The sequence below is a fragment of the Perca fluviatilis genome, chromosome 18 (assembly GCF_010015445.1).
Source record: "Perca fluviatilis chromosome 18, GENO_Pfluv_1.0, whole genome shotgun sequence".
Classification (NCBI taxonomy): Eukaryota; Metazoa; Chordata; class Actinopteri; order Perciformes; family Percidae; genus Perca; species Perca fluviatilis.
In genome coordinates, this window is record NC_053129.1 from 29,110,958 (window position 1) to 29,138,813 (window position 27,856).

Sequence of the window (27,856 nt, forward strand, 5' to 3'; positions counted from 1 at the left end):
GGGGAACGCAGTTTAGACAGTAACCCAAGCCAGAACAAACTGAAGAGCTAAAAATACCAACAGTCAACAAGCCGGCTGCTGTGGGACAGAGACAGGGGGCATTGGTGGGTCTTTACATAGGGGTTAGACAGGCTGACAGAGGGAGTGAAGGGATAGACAGCTGGGGAAAGATCCATTGTAAAAGCTAGAACAGAAGACGGCGAGGAAATACGACTTTAAAAAAACTAGAATATACCCCCAACTTGTGTTTCGCTGCTTGTTACCCTCTTCTGTCTTCTTGGACGTTTTGCTCACCGCTCCCTGGAGGGGATGAACTTTGCTCTCAGGCCTCCATCAGCAGGCAGTTCTGGGCCTGGCGCTGGCAGAGGAGCCACCATGGAGAACCTGGAGAAGCAGCTGATCTGCCCGGTGTGCCTGGAGATGTTCTCCAAACCTGTGGTCATCCTGCCCTGCCAGCACAACCTCTGCCGCAAGTGTGCCAACGACATCTTCCAGGTGAGGCTGGAGTCTTAGAGGGTTACAATTCATTTTTTTGTGGACCATTTTCATCTCAACCAATTTTTAAAGTTCAAGCTTCATCATTAATTCAAATTCAGGTGTCAAACATTCACCCGGTGGTGGTCGTGGATGAAGTATTCAGATCATTTACCTAAGTAAAAGTAGAAATACCATGTTCTATAAGTACTCCAAGTCCTGCATTCAAAATGTTACTTAAAGGGACAGTTCAACCCAAAAACACATATTACTTACCTGTAGGGCTATTTATCAGTCTAGATAGTTTAGGTGTGAGTTGCCCAGTGTTGGAGATATAGACCGTAGAGATGTCTGCCTTCCGTCCAATATAAGGGAACTAGATTGCACTTAGCTTGTAGTGCTCAAAGCGCTAAAAAAGTCACATTTTATTTGAAAAACTCAAGAGCAATATCTCTTTCCAAATCATGACCCGGATACTCAAGATAATCCACAGCCCTGGTTGTGAGCAGTTTGATGTTGGAACTATTTTAGAAAGAAACCAGTCCTTCCTCTCTTTCTCCAGTCAACTAACCCTCTGTGGCAGTCCCGCGGCTCCTCCAGCATGGCTTCCAGCGGCACCCGCTTCCGCTGTCCGTCGTGCCGCCATGAGGTGGTGCTGGACCGCCACGGGGTCTTCGGTCTGCAGAGGAACCTGCTGGTGGAGAACATCATAGACATCTACAGACAGCAGGAGTCATCCAGGTGAGTGTGTGTGTGTGTGTGTGTGTGTGAGTGTGTGAGTGTGAGTGTGTGTGTTTGCAGGAGAGAGTGAGGTATGGGTAAGAAATCCCACTTTACTTTTTTATTTAACCTCCCCCTCTTCAGCACTATATAAACATTTAATACATGGTTTAACACTGTAATGTAATTGTAAGCAGATGTACAGTATTTAGAACCATCAGATGAATTTTAATCATTATTTTAAAATTCCCTTAAATTCAACTATTTTTCTCGTTCCCAGTTGTTGTTCAGTATTCACGTCACATCTTCCAAACATGTTTGGCAAGAAAAGGTCTTCATATAGAATCTGAAGTAAGACTCCTCGTGTTATTGTCATCATTAGTGACCACCAATAGAGAGCAGTATTGCATTCTATTACTGCCAGTCTTTAGATTTCTGACTTCAGTCTTTGTTGGACAGTAATGCAGAGTTGCATCCATAATGACGGATATTTTTATTGCAGACAATAGTTTAAGGCTTTGAGGGTGATAAAAATTAATTATATAAAGTAGTTTTAAAGTAAAAAAAATAAAACAGCATGAATAGATATGAGAATTTGAATTCATGGTTGATAACACAGTTAGGGGTTATTTTCTCCTTAATTGTCCCTCATTTTTAGTAACTATAATAATTATACATACATACAGGGTTGAAGCAGAAATAACGTTTCATGAGATATAATACAAAATAAAATGGAATAAAATACCCAACAATAATATAAGATAAAAACAATAATTATAAAATAGTTTAGGAAATAAAACGGTGGGCTGGCATTGATACAAAGCTTTTATTTATTTGATTTAATTTGCAATTTATGCGACGAATTTTGTTGTCAATAGATCAATAGGTCAAATCGAAAATCAGTCACACAACACGACAGTGAAATATTTTGATCCAGTTTGGAAACATGTGCACTCTCTCGATTTTGTGTATTACCCCCTCAGGTGATGAATACCGTTCTTTATATTTGCATTTCGATGCACTTGTTGTTGACTACAAGTTAAATGCAAGATGTGTGTGTGCACGGAAATAACATAATAGAAAGGTGAAGAGTGCCCAAGAAAGTCAAGATGAAAAAAAGAATGTAGTTTGGAGTTGGGGTCAATAAAAGTGCAGTTATAACAAACAGGTGTTTGATGCAGAGTTTTTTTGAAGTGCAGGATAACAAATAGGCAATGGGATGGACACAAATTTAATTTAAAACAATTTAGCATCTCTATCTCATCCTCAGATGTTAAGCTGCGTTGAGTTGTGTCTGTGGGGAGCGGCAGAGATTCAGGAGGGTTGAAGTTTTATACGCTTTGTGAAACCACTTCATAATTAATAACTTTAAAGTGCTCATTTTATGCTCATTTTCAGGCTCATAATTGTTTTTAGAGGTTATATCACAATAGGTTTACGTGGTTTAATTTTCAAAAAACACCATATTTTTGTTGTACTGCACATTGCTGCAGCTCCTCTTTTCACCCTGTGTGTTTTTATTGCTCTGTTTCAGCTACAGAGTTTACATTCTTTCACTTTGTAAACCTATAACACAAAGAAGATATATAACACAATAAAGGAAAGGGGAAAAGCCAAAAAGCATAATATGAGCAGTTTAACAATTCATCAATTATTATTTCTTGTCATAGTTCCACTATCTTTATTGTTACTATAACTGCCACTGTTCATCATTCCAACTGCTATAGTTATTATGAATCATATTTCTCTATATCTTTATATCTGTATCAGTGTCTGTGTCCAAACCAGCAGCGACAGATGCCGCCAACACAGAGCCTGGGTCTGTCCCAGGTTTCTGCCTAAAGGCAGTTTTTCCTCGCCACTCAGTTTTTCCTCGCCACTGTGGCACCAAATGCTTGCTCGTGGGGAATTATTGGGTCTTTGTAAATTATAGAGTGTGGTCTAGACCTACTCTATCTGTAATCTGTCAACTAGAGATAACTCTTGTTATGAATTGATACTATAAATATATGAATCGAAGCAAGTGTTACGTCTCATTAGCATGAATTTGGTCAGTTTTCATCGATCAGCTAACTAATGCTTGAAAATACATTTTGTTGTGGCCAGGTTGGCTCAGTAGGTAGAGCAGGCGCGCATATACGGAGGTGTATACTTCGACGCAGAAGGTCCAGGGATCGAGTCCAACCTGAGACGATTTCTTGCATGTCATCCTGTTCTCTCTCCCCCCCTTTCACATCTTGCTGTTCTTTCCGTTAAAGGCTGAAATGCCCCCCCAAAAAATCATTTAGTTGTTTGTTTGAAGTCTATTGCTACTTACACATTTGTATAAAAAGAAACATGATCCAAGTAGAAGCCTCTTCAGTCCATCTGCCTCTGTTTTATAAGCGTACACACTTACTACAACAATTTAAGTCACCCTAACTCCGAAATAGAAGCTCAATGAGTCACTGTTGGCACTCATTAGAGACAGAAGGACAGGAGTCCCCTCATTATCTGTGTGGGCTAAAATAGTATAATGTGTAATAAATAATTTATGTGTGGCAAACAATTCTCATTACTTAATCATCATTTCTGTCAGAGACACCTACGTCAGAATACAAAGAACCCATTATTGCATCATTTTTTATTTTTTTTTTGCATCCGTTAAATAGGTTTTGCTTTTTAGGATGTCTTTTAACTGTCCCAAGTGCCTAAATGTGCCACTGTGACCTCCATGTGAGGGCTTAAAAGGCAAATTTGGTAAATTGTGTTTGTTGACCTGGTTGTTAATTTCCCCTTGTATGATAATGAAATGTTTGGCATTGAGAGGATCACGTACATTGCAAATATGGCAGAACAGAATATGTTTGAAATTCATTATGTGCGTTGGATGTATACTATTGGAAGCTGCCACCATCTTGGTTCCCAGGTGACAAAGAAACAACAGTGATCTCAGCCAAGCGATTCCCGTCCATCATCCACTGACGTCTATATATACGTCAGCAACAACAGACGTAAACTAAGCTGGTTTAACAATACAGAGACTGTTGCCAAGTCTTGTGGGCAAGATCCCACTAGTGCATGCAAATCTAAAGTATTCCTTAAAGGGCATTTTAAGCACATTATAAGTGCTTTAAAATGATGGCTGGTAGCAAAGAAGGCTGTGCTTTGGATTATCTTGTAAAGTAAAACACTGGTTGTACTTCTGGATGAAAAAATGGTTTTTAGCAGTGTAAAAACATGGGGTTCTCTCACACTTGAACTTTTTCTAGGTGCTTCACGTTTTATGTCTGCCCCTTATAGTTACCATACTGTAATCCAAAACAAATGATAGTATGTAATCGGTGTGTTTGTCTAATGGCGATATGGTAAAAGAAGTTTAAGGAAAACACATTTTCTCAATCAATTTTCTTTCTATGAGTGATGTGATCATCAACATCCCTAAATCAGAACAGTTTGGGTTATTTCACAAATTGAGAATAAAAGATATACAGTATATATATACTAAGAAACGTCCTCTCACTTTCGACTGCTTTTATTTTCAGCCAACATGCGTAAAACTTTTTATGAACATAAAAAAATTCAAACTACTAAGAAATAAACTGAACAATGCTTCACAGACATGTGACTAACAGAAATGGAAAAATGTGTCCCTGAAAAAAGGATGGTCAAAATCAAAAGTCACAGTCAGTATCTGGTGTGGCCACCAGCTGCATTACATACTGCAGTGCATCTCCTCCTCATGGACTGCACCAGGTTTGCCAGTTCTTGCTGTGAGATGTTACCCCACTCTTCCACCAAGGCACCTGCAAGTTCCCAGACATTTCTGGGGGGCATGGTTCTCGCCCTTACCCTCTGATCCAACAGGTCCCAGACGTGCTGGGATTGAGATCCGGGCTCTTCGCTGGCCATGGCAGAACACTAACTTTCCTATCTTGCAGGAAATCGGCCACATTACGGCTGGTGGCGCTATCATGCTGGAGGGTCATGTCAGGATGAGCCTGCAGGAAGGGGACCACAGGAGGGAGGAGGAGGTCTTCCCTGTAACTTTTGATTTTGACCATCCTTTGTTCAGGGACACATTTTTCCATTTCTCTTAGTCAAATGTCTGTGAAACATTGTTTTTTGCTGATTGTATATATATATATATATATATATATATATATATATAAAAAGCTGTGCATGAAAGTTTGATGATCCATTTCTACTTAATGTCTCTTCCAGGCTTGTGAACATAAAGCCAGAGCAGCAGAAGCAGCAGCTGCTGTGTGAAGAACATGAAGAGGAGAAGATCAATATCTACTGCCTGTCCTGTGAGACGCCGACCTGCTCCATGTGCAAAGTGTTCGGAAAACACAAAGACTGTGAAGTGGCACCGCTCAGCAGCGTTTATATGAGACAGAAGGTAAAGAAAATAAAAACGTTATCGGCTTTTCTTTTATTATAACAAGGTGTCGTTTTCTAACCAGTCACTTTACTCCACATCACTTCGCTTTATAATGCCGCTTCAATTCACAACTCCACGCAATTTCAGCTCAGTCCAGGTCACTTCAGCTTTACAATCCTCTTTTCTTCGTTCTCACATCCACTTTGCATAACTCGATTCCACATTACTTCACTTTATTTAACTTTACTTCACTCTAGTTCAATTATTATTATTATTATTTCACTCCTCTTCATTGTGTGCCACTCTGCTCTACTTTCTACATCCCCCCCTTACGTCATGCCTCTTCACTCCAGTTCCCTTTACAACCATTGCACTCGTATTCACATTTTCTTCATTCTTCAGCCATAAGGTTAGCTTTGATAAATGTACGCTCTCTGAAAAACAAGTCTTTTATCCTAAACGAGTTTATTAGAGCTCGGGATTTAGACTTGGTTTGTATTACGGAAACGTGGATGAACACTGACAATACATACGTTTTGGGAGAAGCTGTACCAAATAATTTTTCAGTTTTTAATTCTCCTCGACAAAAAGGAAGGGGAGGAGGATTGGCCTCTATTTTTAAGAACAATTTTATCTGTACCTTACTCAAGTTTGATCAGTTTTCAAGCTTTGAACTTCAAGCCTTTGAAATTCAATCAACTACACCTGTACTTTGTGCGGTTATCTACAGACCACCGAGAGCAAATAAGGAATGTATTTCAGAAATGGCTGCCTTTTTAGCTGACATTGTCCTAAAATATGATAACATCTTAGTGATGGGGGACTTGAATATCCATGTATGTTGTCCATCAAACCCCTTAGCAAAAGACTTTTTAAATCTTGTTGACTCTTTTGGTTTTAAACAAATGGTAAACGGCCCTACACACAATCGTGGCCACACTCTGGACTTGATTCTATCACTTGGCTTAGGTGTCAAGGATGTTATCATTGAAGATTTTATGTTATCTGATCATAATCCTATATCATGTACTGTTTCTCTTCCCTGTCAGCTGATAAAACCGTGTGCAGTTAAAAGATTACACCGTCCGTTAACACCGAACTCACACGTAGATTTTAATGTATCTTTTATGGAGAAATTGCAGCATATGACTATGAACCTCCTATCTTCACATCTTGGTGTAGAAGACACTATTAATAATTTTAATACTATATGCAGAGAAACACTAGACGGTATTGCTCCTTTGAGACAGGTGAGCAGGAAAAATAAGCCTTCTCCCTGGTATGATGAACATGTTAAATCATTGAGAAGAGATTGTAGACGATGTGAACGTAAATGGAAGAAAGATAAATTACAAATTTCGTATGAAATGTTAAGAGACTCGCTAGGTAAATTCCAACAGGCTGTAAAAACGGCTAGGTTCAGATTTTTCTCAGATATTATTGAGAAAAATCGTCAAAATCCAAGAATCCTTTTCTCAACCATTGATATATTTTTGAACCCCAGATTAGAGGTGCCGGGAGTTATACCCACGGAATTATGTGACAATCTGTTGGAGTTCTTTGTCGGACGTATAACGGATATCCGCAGGAATATACAACAGTGTTCCTATGAGCCTGCGGATATACCTGTAATTCATGCTGTGTTGTCTGATTTTGAGCCTATCTCTTTACCCACACTTTTAGATATTGTTGGTAAATTAAAGTCGACAGTCTCTCCTCAAGACATTGTTCCTACAAGGCTGTTTAAGAAAGTTCTCGAATTGATTGGTCCATTTATATTATCAATAATTAATAAGAGTCTTCTATCTGGAATTGTTCCAACTTACTGTAAACATGCTATAGTGCATCCTCTACTGAAAAAAACAAACTTAGATAAGAGTGTAATGTGCAATTACAGACCAATCTCAAAGCTACCCTATCTAGCAAAGATTCTGGAAAAAGCAGTCTACATTCAACTTGAGTCCTTCCTTATTAACAATTCTATCGGTGAAGTTTTTCAGTCGGGGTTCAAAAAACAACACAGTACAGAATCTGCATTATTAAAAGTTTTTAATGACGTTTTTATGGTCACAGACAGTGGTGACGTGACCGTACTTCTTCTATTGGATCTTACAGCAGCGTTTGACACAATCGACCACAATATTTTAATTGCGCGCTTAGAAAAGTATGTAGGTATCCGAGGTAATGTCTTAGACTGGATTAAATCTTATTTTCAAAACAGAAGTTTTTCAGTGCAAATGGGAGAATATACGTCAAGCTCAGCATCTTTATCATGCGGTATTCCACAAGGATCTATTTTAGCACCAGTCTTTTTTTCCTTATATATGTTGCCTTTAGGTCAGATTATGAGTAAATATGATGTCTCCTTTCACTGCTATCGCGGCGGATGACACGCAGTTGTATCTTCCTTACAACCAGCTGTCCTTGCTGCTGTTGAAAGGTTGACAGAGTGTTTTGGGGAGATCAAAAGATGGATGCGGCCGCAAAACTTTTTATGTTTAAATGAGTCAAAAACTGAAATGATTTTATCGGTCCTTCAGAGTCCGGAACAAATACATCTAAAATTGAATTGGGCACATTATCCCCTATCTGATGAATCAGGAAAAAACTTAGGTATAATCTGCGATAGTGCACTGAAATTTGATAAACAGATAAATCAAGTAGTCAAAATGAGTTTCTTCCAGTTAAGACTAATCGCTAAAATGAAGTCTTTTGTAACACGGAAGGATCTGGAAAAGATAGTGCGCGCGTTTATTTTCACAAGACTGGACTACGGTAATGCATTGTATTATGGTGTTCATCAGAAATCCTTAAACAGACTGCAACTAGTGCAAAATGCGGCCGCAAGGCTACTGACAGGCACTCGGAAAAGTGAACATATCACTCCTGTATTAAAAAACTACACTGGCTGCCGGTTTCTACAGGATTAACTTTAAGATACTCCTATTTGTTTTAAAGCACTGCATGGCACTGCTCCGACATATATAGCCGATCTAATCCAGGTGAATAAACCAAAAGAGACCACTTCGCCGGAATCATTAAATCTCTTGGTAGTTCCGCGGACGTACAGAAAAATGAGAGGGGATCGCTCTTTTGCGGCTGCTGCTCCCAGGCTGTGGAATAGTTTACCTCCCTATATTAGGGAATGTTCTTCTCTTATAGAATTTAAACGACATTTGAAGGCTTACTTTTTCACTCTGGCTTTTGATCATCTATGAGTGCTGTGTTAATGATGTGATAGGATTTTAGTAGTATTTCTTAGTGGCAAGGTCCAGACTTTAATTGTCTTGGAGATTGTTTTATTTTATTTGTTGTACAGCACTGTGGTCAACTTTTGTTGTATTAATATGTGCTTTATAAATAAATTGAACATTGAACATTCATTCTCACATCCATTTCACATTAATTGATTCCACATTCCTTCACTTCACTCAACTCTGGTTCAATTCTCTTTCCTCAGCTTAACTTCATGCCACTCCACTTCACATCATTCAGTTCAGTTCGGTTTTATTGTCCCACTAAGGAAAATTGGTTTTTGCAGACACGGTAAAGCCAAGCGGTCCACAATCACATCCATTATATGAACAAAACATAACAATACAAGATCTCGTTGAAAAGAACTTCCCAGCAGTTCTATTGTAAAGTGCAGAAGCAACAGACGAAAGCTTACGATGAGTGAATCTCCAGTACAGTGATCATTTGATGGAGTTCAGCCGACCAATGGCTACTGGAACAAGGATGCCCTAAATCTCTTATGTTAGTCCTGTAGTGGAAGTTTCCTTTGCAGCAGGGGTGAGAGATTTCAGAGTTTAGTATAATGAAACAAATAAGACAGTCTGAGACTAGAACCAAGTTGGGTTTTTGTATTTTATTAAAAACATATATATTTGCAAATAGGAGCAACATGATTTCACAAAAGGCCGCAGCCCCGTGTGGAGTCAGTTTCTCAAATGAGTGAACAGGAACACTGGGCTTATATGCATCTTCAGAGTGACAGCACACACACACTTGGATTATTATGACGCTACAATTTTTACATGCAATCTGATACACATGAAGACAATCAAGAAATACAAGAGACATCTCGGACCCATATCACCTCCTCCTCCCTGTACGACTGTCATCCCCCAGTTACATCTTAACTGGCATGGGAAAACTAGAGATAGTTTTAGGGTGACCTTGTACCTTTATCGGTTCAGGCAAACAGTGCTTACATCATGTTCCAGACTGGATGTCTCACAAAGTTAGAATCAATTGACCATCCTTCCCTCTGGTTCACTACACTCAAATCCACTTCACTTCACTTTCAAGCAAAGCAAAGCAAAGCAACAAAACCAAAACCAAATATGAATTTATATACATTGTTGCTGTTGTATAAGAAGTAAGCAGGTTTTATTTAGGAGGTTTTTTTTATAACGGAAGCTAGAGCTTGTTTAAAGGTCAAAGTCCACCAAAGAGTCTAAACTCTAACATGTCTCCAAAAAGTGCATGTGGGCGACTTCTTATAAGCACGGTGGCCTTTATCTCACATTCTTTCGGTTTCTATTTTTAAAATCTCTCTTTTTCTTACTTTCCTCTTTTCAGAACCGCAAACCAAGATGCACACTGACGTTCCACTTAGTGCAAATACAGATAAGAATACTGTATTTAACCACTGAAATCAGGACACACACCTGGTTATCTAGCCATCTAAAAAGGTCATTTACGGTGATACCAGATATTGTTTTAATAACTTATACATCAAATATATCGCATCAAAGAAACCTTTATCGCTCATTTGCCGACACACAAAGTCACACAAAGACAAAGGAAGCAGCAGTTTTGTCATGCAGATGGCAGCAGCAGCATCAAGCATGTTATTGAGCAGTTGGCTTTGTTGACATTTCAGCGCCGGTCTCTCCATCTCTCACTCTGTCTCTGATTCACTCATCTGAAATTCAAATGAGGTCGAGGAAAGCTGTTGATCCTCCAACTTTATGCAAAAGGTTAATTTGAAAAACATTTGGTGATCTAATGTTGGTCTACATAGAGGATGAGAATGCTTGCTACGCTAATAGATGACAATAAAACTGTTTAGAAGCTCTAATAAACTATAAATATAAAAATGAATGTCAGCGATATTCTGGATGTTTGCAGACAGACCTGAGCGACGGCATCGCTATCTTGGTCGCCAGCAACGACCACGTCCAGGCAGTCATCTCTCAGATGGAAGAAATCTGCCGCACTGTAGAGGTTAAACGCCACAAGCCTACAAGCACGCCGCTCCCACACACACACACACACACACACACACACACACACACACACACACACACACACACACACACACACACACACACACACACACACACACACACAGCGTTTTACTATCTTTGTGGGGACCCGTCATTGACATAATGCATTCCCTAGCCCCTTATCCTAACCTTAACCATCACAACTAAATGCCTAACCTTAACCCTTACCCTCACCCTAATCATAACCTAATTCTATCCCTAATCCTACAACCAAGTCTTAACCCTCAAACAGCCCTTTAAACTTGTGGGGTCCAGCATTTTGTCCCCACAAAGCTGGTCGGACCCCACAAGTATACTGTATTCCAGGTTTTTGGACCCCACGAATGTAGTTAAACAAGATCACACACACACACACACACACACACACAAATGTAAATTATTTCCTTATATCAAGACACCTTGTGTAATATTATTTATGTATCAGCCAATACAGTCTTGATGTAATATTTATATTTCTCACATGATAGATGCACTTACTTACATCGAAATGAGTTAGGAAGCAGCCCAAGCAGACGTTTATAGACAGAACAAAGTTTCTTTTCTCACCTCAGGAGAACGGTCAGCGGCAGAGGGAACAGCTAGCCATCCATTTCGACAGCCTGTTGGCCATCTTGGAAGAGCGGAAGCAGGAGCTGGTGGGGCTCATCACCAAACAACAGGACGATAAACTCAAACGTGTCCAATCTCTCATTCGTCAGCACAGCGATCACCTGGAGGCCGCGGTAACGCTGGTGGAGTCAGCCATTCAGTCGATGGAAGAGCCACACATGCCTGTGTTTATACAGGTGGGTCACACTTTATATCAGCTGGCTCCTGCAGGATGAGTTAGATGATTGGAGAGTCAGTGTCCTTGTTTCTTTTTATTGTGGATTTTTGGGGTTTTAGTGACCTAAGTGGTCTGAAAACTGGAAAATAATCGTTAAGTCAACACAATGTTTTTTTTAGACTCTTAATCTTTGAATGTGAGTACTTTAAGACCAAGAAAAATACACCAAAATGACAATTCATGAATTCCACCCAAAATGTAATTAATGTGCAAAAAGCTCTTATGAAACAGCATTTGGACCATTATGTGCACTTACAGAGTCTCTGAGGATAAACTTATGATTAATAAAAAAAAGTGCAGCCAATTTAATAGCTGAATTAATAAATTAAACATTTTAATTTTTACAATTATTACTAAACTGATTTTTGGTGTCTAGTCAAAATTATCAAAAAATGGCAACAGGTTTTCTTTCTTTTATTTAGACAGCTGTAGGAAAAGATGCGACCGATTCTACTCCGGCTCAAATGGCCAGAGTCTTTTATGATTCCACCGGTCACTTCTCAAGTTTTCCCCTTTAATTATGGCAGACCAGGAAATGAATACTCAGGATTTGTTCAGTTAAACTAAAACAATCTTTAGTAAAATGATATTGCAAACAGACATTTCATATGCATATGGATCAGCTGCTCCTTCGAGACTTTCTCACCCTAGCCACCAACAAAGTCTCTCCGAGTGCATTCTGTTCCAAATGTTTATCAAACAAATCAGGAGCACTTTTGCTCCACTAAATTTGAACCCGTCTTATCTTACACACGCCAGACAGGAAGAGACAGCGAGGCCATCCCAGGCTACAGGACATTCTTATTCTCAACCAAATATATTTCTACACCCTCTTTTTCCACAGCAACACGCTGTGGAACATATTCCTAATATGGGTAAAACAAAATAATGGGATCCCTCTTTTGAGACCTATTTACGACTTAATGGCAATTTAGCAATCAGTAATAAGCAATCAAAAATTAAACATGATGGTGGATATCATGACAGAGCAGTGTGGTGCATGGGTCTTATATGTAGATTTTAGCCCCTAATGTAAGCTGCATAATCCATTGCTCTTTCTATGACTATGCCAATGGTTACTAATAATATGTAATTAATGTAATTATTTTTGTGGAAATCTCTAAACATTGTGTAACAGCAAACTTCAAACAAACATCTTTTGCAATTTAAAACTTGTAAAATCATACTTCAAACCTATGTCTTGCTTAAGGCTATATTGGCTATGGGCTGATTTTCAGCCCCGCGCAAGATATCTGTGAATCAAAGAAGGGAGTCTCTGACAGCAGATAGGAGGATAGAAAAACAGTTAGAGATAGGAAAGGTGGGGCTCTGGGAGAGGGGAGCACTGGGTGGTTATAGGGAGTAATTTAGACCCAGCGTGACTGTACTCCTTCCTTCTCGTCATTGGAGGAAGTGTCAGCCTCGTCAAAATAGCCCCCATAGTTGTCAGGGTGAATAGATTCAGTCATGGCTAACATCTGATAGGCCGGGGGAGCGCCCTCTTTTGATAAAGCCGTTACTATCAGTCTATTGATTAGAGTTCTGAGACAGGGGATTGTTTGATGTGAACTTAGACCCTTACCATGGATCAGGGAGCTCAATGGAGCTTCCATAATTGCATAAATAGAAATAAACGTATGTAGTAGGCGCAAATTCCCATTACGACAATAATTTTTCTAAATTATATGTTTGGAAAAGTTCCAGTTAGTTACTTATATGTTTGGGTGAGATGGCTTTTACCATCAACTGTGATCACATGACTCAGAAAAACCTTCCTGTTGGACAAACTGGAGTTTTGAGAAAAAAAAATAGCTTCATCACCTTCGGCATCAAAATGTCTTACAGTGACATAAGGAACGTGTACAGACATTTTAGGTGACAGGCTCAAGTAAAAATCCTAATCGTTAACTGAAAAAGCTGCTAATCTGTTAATTTTACATGGAAACAGCACTGTACCAATAACAAAACTTTCTCTCGAGAAGAAAAAAACAGATGCAGCCTTGAGAGATGAAGAAAAAACACAAGCTGGGCACTTAAAAAAAAGCGATATTGGTTGTCAGTCAAGCATGCAGCTACAACACAGTCAGTATCAGTCCAAATCAGATGTGAGGTTGTCAAAGTGTCATTTATGTCTCTGAAGAACCATTTTGAGCATTCTTCATCAGCTGTACAATGCAAGTATGCCTGTATGTTTTGATTATAACATATATCAGGACATGATGTGCAGGACAGAAGGGGATTGGAAAAAAAGCAGAGATAAGAAGAGTAGTTAGTAAAATGTTAGGGATAGCAGATACTCCGAGATAAAGAACTTAAACAAAAGTTTAGGTTGGTGTGGATATTTTCTTGATCACAGACTAATTATTTCATGATAATTTATAAATAATGTATTTATTTATGATTATTTCCCAAAGCTTTGAATGATTTTTAGAAGCCTGAAGTCAAACATTATTCTTTAATTCACAAGATTAGAAGCCAAAAATGAAATGCAAATATTATAGAGGAAAGTCTGAAAAAACAAACGCAAATTATATTCTATTCGGTTAATCACCTTAGATTTATCCTGCAACTTCTTTTAGGGGTCCCGACCCTCAGTGTGGGAATCACCGCTTTATCAATTTCAGTCTTTCCAATTTAATTTAACTCTATGATCAATAAAATACCCTATATACCAAACATTTCATTCATGCTAAACATACAGGTGACACAAAATAAACTGCGTATTTTTTTCAGCAGTAGTTTGTTTTTTATTTAAACAAATTCACCTCACGTTCCTCCATTATTCAAAGTTTCCTTCCGTGCATCGATATATTTCCCAGCTAAAGGGTTCATTAGACACGGTGATCCGTGCTCAGTAGTCCCCAGGCCATGTCTGCTGCTGCTGCCACTGATGATTAAGGGCTTTATGTGTACAGCTGCATGGTGAGGAGGGAAACAGGGGCAGTAATCCCAGCTGGATGCCTCCATGTCGGGCGCTCCACAAACCCCCCTGAGGACTGCTGGGTCTCTGGTCCTGCATACCTCAAGACTCCGACAGTATCGTCACACACACCATAATTAATCCAGTGTACTGTATCGATCAACTAATTGATCACAGGCACGGACATGTTTTGATGAAGGCAACATGCACACACACATTCCACTGACTTCTAAATCTCATGTCTACAACAGCAGACTCGTTTGAAAGTGAGAGGTATAAACTTGCTTTTGTACAGTGCATACGGAAAGTATTCACAGCGCTTCACTTTTTCAACATTTTGTTATGTTATAGCCTTATTCCAAAATGGATTTTCTCAAAATTCTACACATAATACCCCATAATGACAACATAAAAAAAGTTTGTTTGAGATTTTTGCAAATTTATTAAAAATAAAATAACGAAAATATCACTTGTACATAAGTATTCACAGCCTTTGTGATCAAGCTCAAAGTTGAGCTCAGATGCATTCTGTTTCCACTGATCATCATTGAGATGTTTCTACAGCTTAATTGGAGTCCAACAGTGGTAAATTCAGTTGATTGGACATGATTTGGAAATGCCCACGCCCGTCTATATAAGGGCACACAGTTAATAGTGCATGTCAGACCACAAAACAAGCATGAAGTCGAAGGAATTGTCTGTAGCCCTCCGAGACAAGACTGTCTCGATGCACAGATCTGGGGAAGGGTACAGAAAAATGTCTGCTGCTTTAAAAGGTCCCAATGAGCACAGTGGCCTCCATTATCCGTAAATGGAAGAATTTTGGAATACCAGGACTCTTCCTAGAGCTGGCCATCCCTCTAAACTGAGTGATCGAGGGAGAAGGGCTTTAGTTAGGGAGATGACCAATAACCCGATGGTCACTCTGACAGAGCTCCAGGGTTCCTCTGTGGAGAGAGGAGAACTTTCCAGAAGGACGACCATTGCTGCGGCACTCCACCAATCAGGCCTGTATGCTAGAGTGGCCAGACAGAAGCCACTCCTTAGTAAAAAGCACATGGCAACCCGCTTGGAGTTTGCCAAAAGGCACCTGAAAGACTCTCAGACCATGAGAAACAAAAATCTCTGGTCTGATGAGACAAAGATTGAACTTTTTGGCGTGAATGCCAAGCGTTATGTTTGGAGGACACCAGGCACCGCTCATCACCTGGCCAATACCATCCCTACAGTGAAGCATGGTGGTGGCAGCATCATGCTGTGGGGATATTTTTCAGCAGCAGGAACTGGGAGACTAGTCAGGATTGAGGGAAAGATGAATGCAGCAATGTACAGAGACATCCTGGAAGAAAACCTGCTCCAGAGCGCTCTTGACCTCAGACTGGGGCGACGGTTCATCTTTCAACAGGACAACGACCCTAAGCACACAGCCAAGATATCGAAGGAGTGGCTTCAGGACAACTCTGTAAATGTCCTAGAGTAGCCCAGCCAGAGCCCAGACTTGAATTCCATTGAACATCTCTGGAGGGATCTGAAAATGGCTGTGCACCGACGCTCCCCATCCAACCTGATGGAGCTTGAGACGTTCTGTAAAGAGGAATGGGCAAAACTGGCCAAAGATAGGTGTGCCAAGCTTGTGGCTTCATATTCCAAAAGACTTGAGGCTGTAATTGCTGCCAAAGGTGGCACAACAAAGTACTGATTAAAGGCTGTGAATACTTATGTACATATTATATTTTCGTTCTTCATTTCTAATAAATTTGCAAACATTTAAAAAAAACTTTTTTCATGTTGTCATTATGGGGTATTGTGTGTAGAATTGTGACAAAAAAAGTAATTTAATCCATTTTGGATTAAGTCGGTAACATAATGAAATGTGAAAAAAGTGAAGCGCTGTAAATACTTTCCGTATGCACTGTAACAAACCAAATTTTTTTTTAAATGTATCAAAGGACATGTATTGTACCAGTCGCTACGGCAAAAATTGTGGCATTTTTGACAAACTTGAGTGTCCTGGAAGTATAAATTAGGGCTACAATTTGATTATTTTTTAAATAATTGTTTTGATGTCATTTGAGGGTTGATTGAGAAATTAAAAAAATTAAGTTTAACTTGCCACAGACAGTTGGAGGGTCAAACCTCACTCAGGTTGTTGCTGAATTAGGCATCCTTATTGCTGATGCAACGCATCTGCTTCACTGCGTCTCCACTGACGAAAGTGTGTGTTTGTTATGTGTGTGTGAGAGAGTGTGAGAGTAGGAGCCTCAGGTGTCTCAGTTTTATGCTCAGCAGACACATCCTCTGCCAGAGCAGGTGTTAAAGGAGATACAGTCAGTGGCAGCAGGTAGTAAACACCATGAGGCCATTCTGGCAGCTGGCAGTATTTCTTATTATCATGTTTTTAATTTAATGCGGTGACATGTCTGACAAATACTTCTGACTGATATCGTTGGCACAGACAACTGAAGCACAGTGTGATTAACTTAGTCTCTTTCCTCCTTTCTGTCTTCACCACTCTCACAGAGCGCCAAAGTCATACTGGAAAAGTAAGTTGAGTGTTGTTTGTGGTGAAGCTGTGATTCTGCATGTAGAGAATGTGGTCATATTGAAACAAAAGTTGCAAGAAATGGAAATACTCAATAGTAAAGTACAAGTTCCTCAAAATTGTACTAAAATACAGTACTTAAGTTAATAAAACTGTTGCTTTCCACCACTGATAGCATACGGCGCTATGTTGTCAACAGTCATCAGCTATATTTTATGTAGCAGGTGATCAACCAAGAGATATAAAAACCTAAATAATGTGCTCTGAATGCTGCCGTCAGCGTCCTGGCCACATGGGGATGAGATAGAGTATACGGAGTGTGTATGTGTGTGTGTTTGGTTTGCTGATGGATCGAGCCAATATTGTTCTCTAAATCCACATCAATAACCTTTGAAATGGGTGTTTGCCTGCTTTAATATTTATTGTTGAATGTGTCAATACTACACAGGCTGCAGATTAGAAGGCTTTATCTTAAAGTGCTCAAATTATGCTTTCTGGCTTTTGACCTTTCCTTTATTGTGTTATATATATTTTTTGTGTGCACGTTATTGGTTTACAAAGTGAAAAAGCCCAAAGTCCACCCCAAAGGGACTTACCATCTCCAACAGAAAACACTGTTCACCAACTGCTCCAAACAGCTCTATTGTAGTCCAGCCTTTACTTCAGAGACAAACGTGCGTCACTTTGTAACACGTTATAATGCTCACCTAGCTGCTAGCGTGGCACGCCCTCATACTCTGCTTCTGACTGGGTAGTAGTCCTTACCTAGATACTGCGCATGTGCGACTCCCAACAAAGATGGAATTATTATTTTGAAACGTGTTTGTGTTAACAGGATAGCAGTGACAGCCAGGGCCTCGAACATGGAGCGTCCAGAGCTCGGTTACGAGAGTATGAGCCATTTCTTCATCGATACCGACGATCTCGCTGACATGCTGAGGAACATCAACTTTTGCTCCGGTACGCACTGTGGAACAACATACTTTACTTAAAGTATAAACTCCTGCAGTAAAAATGTATAATGTATGTGTACATTTACTTTAAGTATTAAAATTAAAGTACTCCACTAGTGGAAAAAACATCCAAAATACACATTTAGGAGTTTATTTTACTACTATTTGTGTCTGTAGATTTCTCCTAAACTCACCAAAAGTTAGCATTGGATAATTTGCAAATTTAAACATAAAAATTTCAGAAAACTTGTTATACAACAAAAAGAATAGTCAATGTAAATAATCAAATGAGGAAATTTCATAGTGATATCTTTAAGTTAAAATAGTTTCCCTATTCGCCTGTAGTGTGTCCCCTTAAAGTAAAAGCAAGAGTTTACTGTTGTAGAGGTGAAGCTAGTTTTATTTTTTTGGAATAGTTGATTAAGTTATTAGCTATGAAGGTGATCGATGGATTGGTTGATAATTGGGTTTGATTATTATTTGCATTATTTGATTATTGTTTGATTATTATTTGAGTAACTAAGTGTACTTATTCATACTGACCTTTCCCCTCTTTTCCAATATTTTTTTTGTTTTATGATTTCTTTGATAACTGATACAAATATTAAAACAATGGGGAGGAAAACGTCCAATATATAGTAATAGCTAACTCTTCTAAAAGTAAAACAACTGTATAGTATTTTAAAAACTCTAAACTATACATGATATATAAACCATTAATAAAAAAATTCTCCCTGAATGAGCGTCTCAGTAAACACCTGACCTCACAGCTACACAAAGACCTCCAGAAGGATCAGACACCATTTAATTTAGCTTCCATTCACATTCACACAGGTTTACAGTAAATAGCTCTGTTTACTGTCTAAACAAAAGTGCGTGTATACTGGTATTAACCACGTTGTGGGGACTGTGACACATTTGGGGACAAAAAGGTCCCTACAAAAGGTAACCATTACAATTTAGGGTGAAGACTTGGTTTTCAGTCTAGGTATGCATGTGTTAAGGTAATGGTAATTCAATGCAGTGACCTCTTAATTAAAAAACAAGTTTGTGTGTGTGTGTGTGTGTGTGTAGGTGTGGGAGATAATGGAGAAGAAGATCCTGAAGAGTCAGAACTGGACTTCTGCTCCAGATTTTAAGACCATAACAGAGGAAGCTTTTGTTTTGTTTGACTTTTTTATTGGTTAAACATTTGAGTACAATGATTTGATATTCTCTGAGAGACATAACAGAAGGGGATACAAGGTGTTTGTTTCTGTCTTGAATCTCCCGGTTAACCTGTATTGATGAATTGATCAGGGTTTTGCATGGCCAGGGCTTTGTGGTTTGTTTTTTGGTTTAGAAAGTGTCAGACTTCACACATTAGTTATTCAGCTTCCAGTCATCAGCTAGAGCGGGCAAACCTGTAGCCCTGTCTCTCTTTTTGCCAAATGTTTTAATGTTTTATACACATAACGGACACACATTGGACTACAGAGTCTAATTCATAATATTTAGTTTTGAGGGACTAATAATGGTTTTTATTTGTTAATTTAGTCCTGAATTATAGATCTTTCACTGTTTTGGTGGGAAAATCTACAATTTTGACCAAAAAAGCCATACAATCTCAAAGTCCACTTAATAACCTTTCCTGGAGATTTCTTTTGCATCCCACATTCTTCATCAGCAGGTAGAGCTGGCTCAGTTGTCATGGAGGCCATTCACATCATGCACCAAAGACCACCTCTGAACAGAGACAGAAGTTTTACAACTAAATAAAATCAAACATTTCCTCAGTTTGCTGTAGAAGATTATCCAGGAAACCTGAAAACTTATTTAAAGGGCCCTTTGATAATAATAATAATATATTGATTTAATTCAATTCAGGTGCCTGCGAATTTCAAAATAAAGGCGCATCTTAAAGATATGTATCATCGATTTTCACTTTGCATCGATGATATTGGATCGTTGATCACTGAAGCGATATATCGATCCAGATCGATGTATCGTTACAGCCCTAATAAATACATGGCACCCTAAAGGTTCACTTCATGTCTTGATCATAAAATGCCTCATATTTAAAGTGTTTCAATGAGAATCCTGCAGACAAACAAGTTTCTAAAAATGCAAAAACAAAACTGACAGCTCTTAAACTGAAGTTGTTCAAATGTGTCAGAGCCTGTTTATAAATGTTCTTGTTGTTCTGCTGATGAATTGTAATGTGCACAATGTGAAGTCAGCAGCAGCTCACTGTGTATCGTACAGAGGAGATGTGTGAAATTGTCTCTAACAAGACCACTTACGTAAAAAGAGAGTGAAGGATTCCCCTCATCCACTCAGGAAGGCGGCAGCATCAGCGTATTCATGCTGACTCAGTCAAAGGCGGCAACAACAACAACAACAGCAACAGAATCCTCCTCCGTGCTGCGTTTGTGTGACATTAGGCTGAGCAGCTGGAGAGTTACTGGTGATTGTTTGGACGTGGGAAGATGACACTGATCTCATGGTATTCATCTTTTGTTCTTTACTCGAGGTTCTCGCTGCATTCCTGAGGAAATGTAAAACAGAGACGGAAATAGAGGTTTACCATAATCCTCTGGGAAAAATCCACAAGAGTGAATTCAGCCACATAAAAAGATGAAGAAAACATGTAAAAACAAACACCTAAATGATTGATTGAAATCATACCTTTCTATACGTTATCCATCTGTGGTACCTCCTGCAGCAGCCCAGAAGACTGACTTGGCCAGATTTTAGCCTCCCACATTGTTTCCTTTTGTTCTGTATAAAAACAATAAAATTAAAAAACATCCAATGTATTGTGTTTAAATATATCTCTCTATGTATAGCTCACAGGAAATGTATACAGTGGATTTAGCACTGTATTCTGTGCTGTGGGAGGGAAAAGATTTTGTTCATGTTGGTCTTTTTCTTCCGGATTTAAAGCCCATATATAGCTTTTCTGTCACAATACTTTCTAAAGGCTTCAGAGTTTTATAATTCTCTTCAGATTGTATGTAAATACATTTCCAACCCAAGCCTTCCAAGATGACCCACATGAACATTTTCTGATCAGCCACCTCTATGCTTAAGGTTTTGTAAGGGTTGGGCACTTCACTGCTTTGTTAAAGGACGAGGCTGCTGCTATTCTGTATTTCTTCTATTGTCAACATGAAAAAAACTAAACCAACAATTAATTGTTCCTACTACAAAGTATTGTGTGGGTATCCAAAGCCGGATAAATCTTATTCCTCTGCCATAAAGCCATTTTGTCCAAAAAACACATGTGTGAGCCATGCTGCAATAAATACTATGTGGTTTAATCCGCTGCTGAAAATAGTCCCCAGAAAATGCACTATTTACTCCTGCTTGCAGACAGAAATATCTCAACAACTATTGGATGGATTGCCATTCAATTTGATACAAACATTCATCGTGCCCAGATGATGTATCGTAACGACTTTAATGATCCTGTGGCTTTTCCTCTAGCGCCACCATGAGGTTGACATTCATGGTGTAGAGTGAAATTTCTCAAACATTGAATGGATTACAATAATGTTTTGTGCAACAATTCATGTTCCCCTGAAGTGTGAATTGTAACAACTTTGGTCTTTGGTGATCCCCTGACCTTACATTTAGCCCTATCATTACATTAAAATGTCTCCAGTACTTTTGTTTTGGACCAAATCCCTGCTAAATGAATGACATTCTCATGAACCCCATCTGTACTCAGTTTAGTGCTACAATATTTGCAGTATGCTAACGTGCTAAAATGATGAACATGGTAAATGTTGTAACTGCTAAATATCAGCATGTTAGCATTGTCATTGTGAGCAAGTTCTTGATTGTTTTCTTAATGCTGTTAATCAAGCTGAAAGACTTTTGCATCCTGGGATTTTTGGAAAACGGGTTCAAAATACAATCGAGTTTAAAAATAAACATCATTCAAACAATCATTTTCATGCAATAGCAACGTAACTGAGTAATCTCAGTCGCCACAAGGTGTACAGAATTTGATTAAGCATTCGGTTATATCTTTTGAAGTCAAACGTTCTAAGTTATGCGGTTTAAAGTACTGGTATGATGACAAACATGTTTGCCATTGCTTTGTATCTACAAAGTGATATGTATTGGCATTTGTAAGTCACAACGAGGGAGATGAAACAAACAGATGGTGATAAGGCAGAAGAATCACCAACACACCCACAGTTTAGACTGAGTCAGAGAAACAAAGAACTCACAGGCCATTTTACCTTTTGTTTGTTTCTTCTCTCTCCATTTAATCTGTTTCAACAACTTGGACATTAACTTCCATCATGTCTGAGCCTTCAACAATAATGGATCTTTAAAAAAGCTTCTGTTGCAATGATAACATTCAACAAACAGTTGAAAGTGATAACGAATTGTATACTCTAATTCATTACAGTAAATAGCTTTTTAGCAAATATTCAAGTGGTGTAATTAAGCAGTTCAGTTTTATTTAATTTATATTCTGTATCACACACTAAATAGCTAAAATAAAATGAAGGAATTATCAAATAAAATGACACATTAAGTCAGCCCAGTCCTCCGTTCAATTTGTGGGTAAAAACAAGTTTTAGGTCTTGTGATAAAGAAAGAAGCTAATGCATTTGTCTCAAACTGGCAATAATACCTCAATGTCAATATATGGTTTGTCCTTTGCATGGCATTGGAGGAAAGTGCATAAAAGGTCATTAAAATCAAAAGGGTTGGGGCGTTCAGGTGGCGTAGGAGTTTAAGAAGATGACCGAGGCAAAGTCAACAGTTTGAGTCTGACTGGTGACATTTGTTACATGTCATCATTTTGACCTGATGTCAACGATGGAAAAAAGGTCAGGGGGTTCATCATTCATCATAATTAGGAATCATCCTCTGGGGGACATGAATATCTAAGCAAAAAAAATCAATGAAATCTGACTAGTAGGTGTTGTGATTTTGCTTTAAAAGTGTTGTTAGATGGACAGAAGCGCAACTGAGAGATGACCATTGTTACAGTCCTTTGACCCGGCCGCAAGCTGGAGAAAAATCTGTAAATCCTATTACAAATGGAAAAAACACTGGACCATACAGCAGTCATAAAAGTTGTATTTTTATAACCGATTAATACACATTTATAATCAGCGCAATAACAGAATCAAAAGATGTTTTACTTCAAACTTTTTTATTACAAAATATAAATGGCAAAAAAGCTTTATCTTCTTTTGCTCAAACAATGGAATCCGTGTCAGACATAAATGTTTATGGTAAAATAAAGCTTTGTTTTTTCTTCTTTTTTGTCGTTGTTAGCAGGTTAGCATGCTACAGGTGATACAGTACAGGTGATACAGTGCTCCCTCTCAACTAAAGGGAAAGGAGGATGAAAGGAAGGTGAGAGCTGACGGTTGACGATGGAAAACAAATCAACATTAAGTGTGTTTTATCTTTCCTTCCACCTCAGATCCATTCTTAAAGACGCCATTTCATTAACTTCAAACAATCCGAGTGGGATTAAAACAACAAAAACACGAAGGAGAGTTTGATATCCATGGAGAGGGGTTTTGAAGCTTCACATTGTGTAGATTTATAGTGGTCTATTCTTCATTTTAAAGATTAATTATGAGCTGATTACGTTTGAGACATCCCTTTAACAGGCTGAATACCACCTTTATTTGGCCAATTATGTACAGTATAGTACCATTTAAGATACCATAAAAAAAAACCTTTGGGAGAGGTTTTATTTTTTTTAAGCCCAAAACCTTTAATTAGCTTTTTAATTAGCCATTTAATATTGTTTACATGAACTAATCAAGTGAAGGGGAGGGGTAAACACACCAACAGTTTACCATCTTTTTAGTCTAACTTAAATCATAAGAGTATTGTCCATTTGAAGGATCATCCTGAAGTAGGTTATACAAAGAAAATGAAAAACCTTTTTAATTTGGTGTTAATTCACCATATTGTGATCATAAACTTAAGGCCAGAGATTACCATTGTTTTAATTTACCACTACATTATGTTAGAAATGTGGAGAAATTTCAGTTTGAACCACACTCATAGTAAGTTATAACATCTAAAGATTTACTCATTTTAGGATAGTAGCCTATATGAAGACATTTACCATATCTACACAGCACCAATTCAGTTGTGTCTGGTGATTACAAGCCAAACACCCATAATGCACCTTACATTAGACTTATTTAGCTGCAGGGGCAAACAAGTAGCCTGTAAAGAGACGTAATATCATGATTATCATTACAGCAGTCCATCATCCAAATGACCGACAAGAAGAACGATTAAACTGTAAATATTTAGGTCAGTCCTATTGTAATATGTTATTTTCATTTCAAGCATCAAAACATTTCATCATAAAGATAAATTTCAAATGACAACGCTGCTCAATTCCAAATGTTGAGTCATGAAATTAAACCTAAAAAGGTTCCCTTCCAAAAGTCCAGTGCGAGGAGGAGTGTAAGTTTGAGGAGGCTGGGTGGGGGGTGAAGCCAAGGCCGGTGAAGGGGTCAGGGTGGGTCTGAGAAGTCCGATTCTATATTTCCCAACAAAGTCTTTAAATAACACTTAAGAAGTTTACATTTTACTCGCGGGTGCTGTTATTCGTAAATTGGCACCAGCTGTGCATAAAAATGATGCGAAGATGAAGGAAGGCAGGCGCACAAAACACAACTAATGTCAGAGGTCTTAAATACTTAGACAGCGGTTTGGCTGTTTTAACGAGGCAATTTAAAAAAAATAATAATAGAGCTTTACTTCCCGACCTCGTCGAGGACTTTGCGGTTGAGCTGAGCCTGCTCCCGCTGGCTTTCTATCTTGGCCATCTGGATCATATTCCTCAGCAGGTGGAAGGTGAGGTCGATGGACAGCGGCGGCTCTTCGTTCCGTTTCCACAGCTGCGCCGCCGTCCTCACCGCCTCATCCTCCTCGCTCTCCTCTTCGGGTGGGAGCAGGCGCAGAGGGTTCGTGTTTCTTTTTTGGAGAAACCTCAGGATGTTGTCGCCCAGTAGATCTGACGCGGCGCTGTCGCCGGCGGCGGCCGCTCTGAGGAGCACTTGGGCCAGTTGCTGCTGCGTCTGGAGGCGGCCGCTTCCATCCAGCCAGCCGGGGAGGATGCGCGGTCTACCGGTAGCGGGGCGGAGGTGTGATGAGAGGAGGACCGAGGAGAGGAGCAGGAGCAGGGGGACTGGCTTCATGTCCTGCAACCAGAGAGATTTATAAAGATGACAGTACATCACATAATCACCAGGAAACTGAAGCGGCCAATCAAACCTCACAGCAAAAACCATTATTGTTCTGCAGGTTGTTCAGACAACTCTTTGTGGCAAATTTTTAGTTTTAATCATGCATAGGCCTAAATGACTGTAAATAAAAAAGATAAGATAAACTTTATTATTCCCACACTTGGGAAATTCCTGTGCAGCTTAAAAAGTTTTTTTTTCTTTTTTTTATTAAATCTAATTTGGTAAATTTAACATAGGCCCTGGTGTCATAAAGACTATGTTACCTTACAGTATTTGCATTTTGTCAATCACACAGGCACTTACCTGTAAGAAAAATGAAGCAAATAAGAACATTTTCTGAACTAAAAAAAGGACAAAAGGTGTCATCCACATTACATGAGCTGAGTTTAGTATAATGCACATAAGTACAGAAGAATTAAATATATCTGAAGATGATATATCTGAAGATGATATGCTTGCACTGTTTTACCACTATATTCTCACTTGCAAAAATACGGCCAATTCACCAATACGTTACACTGAATAAGTAAGAAAAAAAAAAAAAAAAAAAAAAAAAAAAAGAGTAGCTAAATGAAAGCTGCGGTACTCACTTTATTCTCTCCAGATGCTGCAGCTGAACTTTGTGGTCGGCCGGTGGGATCTCAGGTCGGAGCCGAGTCTGAAAAGTCCCTGTGAGCGGCGACTGGCGAGGACGGAGGGTTTTATACATCCCGCCTGCTCGTTTGACGTCAATGCAAGCACAGAGACCGGTTTGGAAACTGGACAACTATCGAGACGACAAGGCAATATAGTCCCGGGGGACAGCTGGGGATGCGGTGACAGGAAAGGTTACTGGTTTATTTCCTTTCTATGAGGCACCTCCCAGGGGGACAAAAAGGAGGATATGAGGAGGGGGGTTTCTGAGGTTGAGAAAGTTTCAAGGGTGGTGGGTGATGGATCAGTGGATGGGACACATATGCCTTTGGTGTGGGAGACCTGGGTTCGATTCCCAGTGCGATACATCAACCAATGTGTCCCTGAGCAAGACACTTAACCCCTAGTTGCTCCAGAGGCGTGCGACCTCTGACATATATAGCAATGGTAAGTCTCATTGGATAAAAGAGTCAGGTAAATGACGTGTAATGTAATGGTTCTTCAAGTTTGGAGATCAATGAAATGTTTTTGGTGATGATATGCCAAATAACTGTTTCAACGGTTGTCTTACTTTTTTTTTTTTTTTTTTTTTATGAATGTGAATTCATTGTGTAATTTGTGTTTGCAAACTTGCATCAAATTGCCCCTTAAAAAGGACTAATAAGGCATTTTGAATTTAATCAAACAATTGAATCTCACCTTTCCCACGTGACACAAGGACATTGGTTTAACCTTCATTTCTTAAGTTTACTTAATTGTAAAGTTAAACTGGCAAATTAAGTATTAAAAGTATACTGCCTTTGAAGGCCAAAGTGATGCAACAAGTGGAAAACACAATAAACGAGTGTTCTTTTTCTCTTTTCACATCAATGAGTTAATTTAACACTTCAGTTTTTAGCAGATGCCCTTTACGGCAAGTTAAGATCTTATCATTTCAACAGCCATCCAATTAACCCTCTGGAAACACTGCTGTGAACAAAACAATGAAAAATCCCTTGACATTTAGAGTGAAGTCGTATTGGAGCTATCCATGGTGCTGAACTTACTGTAACTTAACTTGTCAGACATGTAACACACATAGTGATAACTTATATATTTATATGTTGATTACACGAGACTCTTACGTTTCTGAGGTCTTTACATTTATTTTGGCCCCCAAATAATTCCACACTATCATCCAACTATATACACATACCAGGAAGCCACATATAATCAGGGAGAGATAATCCATTATGTACATTCTCTTGTTGGCAAAATTGTTACATTTTAATGATCAGAATTCTTTGTCATTTTAAACAGACCTCAACTACACCAGGAATATATTATCCTCAAGGACTTAGGCAACACGCCCATCTACTTATATATGAACCAACTATTACATAAATGTCCCGAAAAACTGACATGATTGTAACATTTTGTGCCACATTTAAAACTTTGTTGGTCGTTTCACATGAATTGAAGTTGACAGGGCTTCGTTGAAAGAAAAAAAAAGAAAAAGGGATGTCACGTATACTTTTGTGCACCAGTGTGTTTAATCCAAATTTGTTGATAGTTGTGGGGTCATTTGCTCAATCAAACCACCCTCACTGATGCTGAGCTCTTGAGTGTTAAAGTCATAGTAAATATTAACAAAAGATCTTTCCCCCCCAAAAAAATGTAATCGTTGCATATTTAATCATGGACATTTTATGTTATAGAGAAATACTTTTTAGTTTTTTGGGGGGCTTTAAAAGGAGAATTGTAAAGGGTCATTTTCTCACCAGAAATATGAGTGCTACAACTGTAATGACTTTAACATGAACATTTGAAACACAGATCAGCTCCACCTTGCCTCATATTCAGGTTAGAGTGCTACGAAGACGGTACTGTATCTTCATTTAATTACCTCGGTTTAAA

General features: G+C 38.8%; 2 protein-coding genes and 1 long non-coding RNA gene across 5 annotated transcripts; 1 reads left to right on the forward strand and 2 right to left on the reverse strand.

The window, feature by feature from the left end:
• Positions 1-21,743, forward strand: trim54 (tripartite motif containing 54). Of its 2 annotated transcripts, XM_039781556.1 has the most exons (8): positions 2-495; positions 1,037-1,215; positions 5,398-5,578; positions 10,697-10,792; positions 11,406-11,639; positions 17,121-17,143; positions 17,978-18,102; positions 19,170-21,743. In XM_039781556.1, exons 1-8 carry the CDS (start codon positions 310-312, stop codon positions 19,232-19,234), a joined length of 1,089 nt encoding a protein of 362 aa, XP_039637490.1. In that variant the 5' UTR covers positions 2-309; the 3' UTR covers positions 19,235-21,743. The 2 variants fall into 2 exon arrangements, with proteins under 2 accessions (XP_039637491.1, XP_039637490.1); XM_039781557.1 differs by lacking the exon at positions 17,121-17,143 and having other exon boundaries at positions 1-495.
• Positions 9,738-11,495, reverse strand: LOC120546571. Its single transcript, XR_005636887.1, has 3 exons — positions 11,401-11,495; positions 10,703-10,784; positions 9,738-10,490 (listed from the first exon to the last, which is right to left on the reverse strand). It is a non-coding gene; the product is annotated as an uncharacterized LOC120546571 (long non-coding RNA).
• On the reverse strand, positions 20,484-26,959 carry uts1 (urotensin 1). Of its 2 annotated transcripts, XM_039781559.1 has the most exons (4): positions 25,918-26,959; positions 24,848-25,282; positions 20,763-20,855; positions 20,484-20,622 (listed from the first exon to the last, which is right to left on the reverse strand). In XM_039781559.1, the coding sequence occupies exons 2-4, from the start codon at positions 25,277-25,279 to the stop codon at positions 20,599-20,601; spliced, it is 549 nt and encodes a 182-aa protein (XP_039637493.1). In that variant the 5' UTR covers positions 25,280-25,282; positions 25,918-26,959; the 3' UTR covers positions 20,484-20,598. The 2 variants fall into 2 exon arrangements, with proteins under 2 accessions (XP_039637493.1, XP_039637492.1); XM_039781558.1 differs by lacking the exon at positions 25,918-26,959 and having other exon boundaries at positions 24,848-25,849.
• Positions 26,960-27,856: the final 897 nt, after the last annotated feature.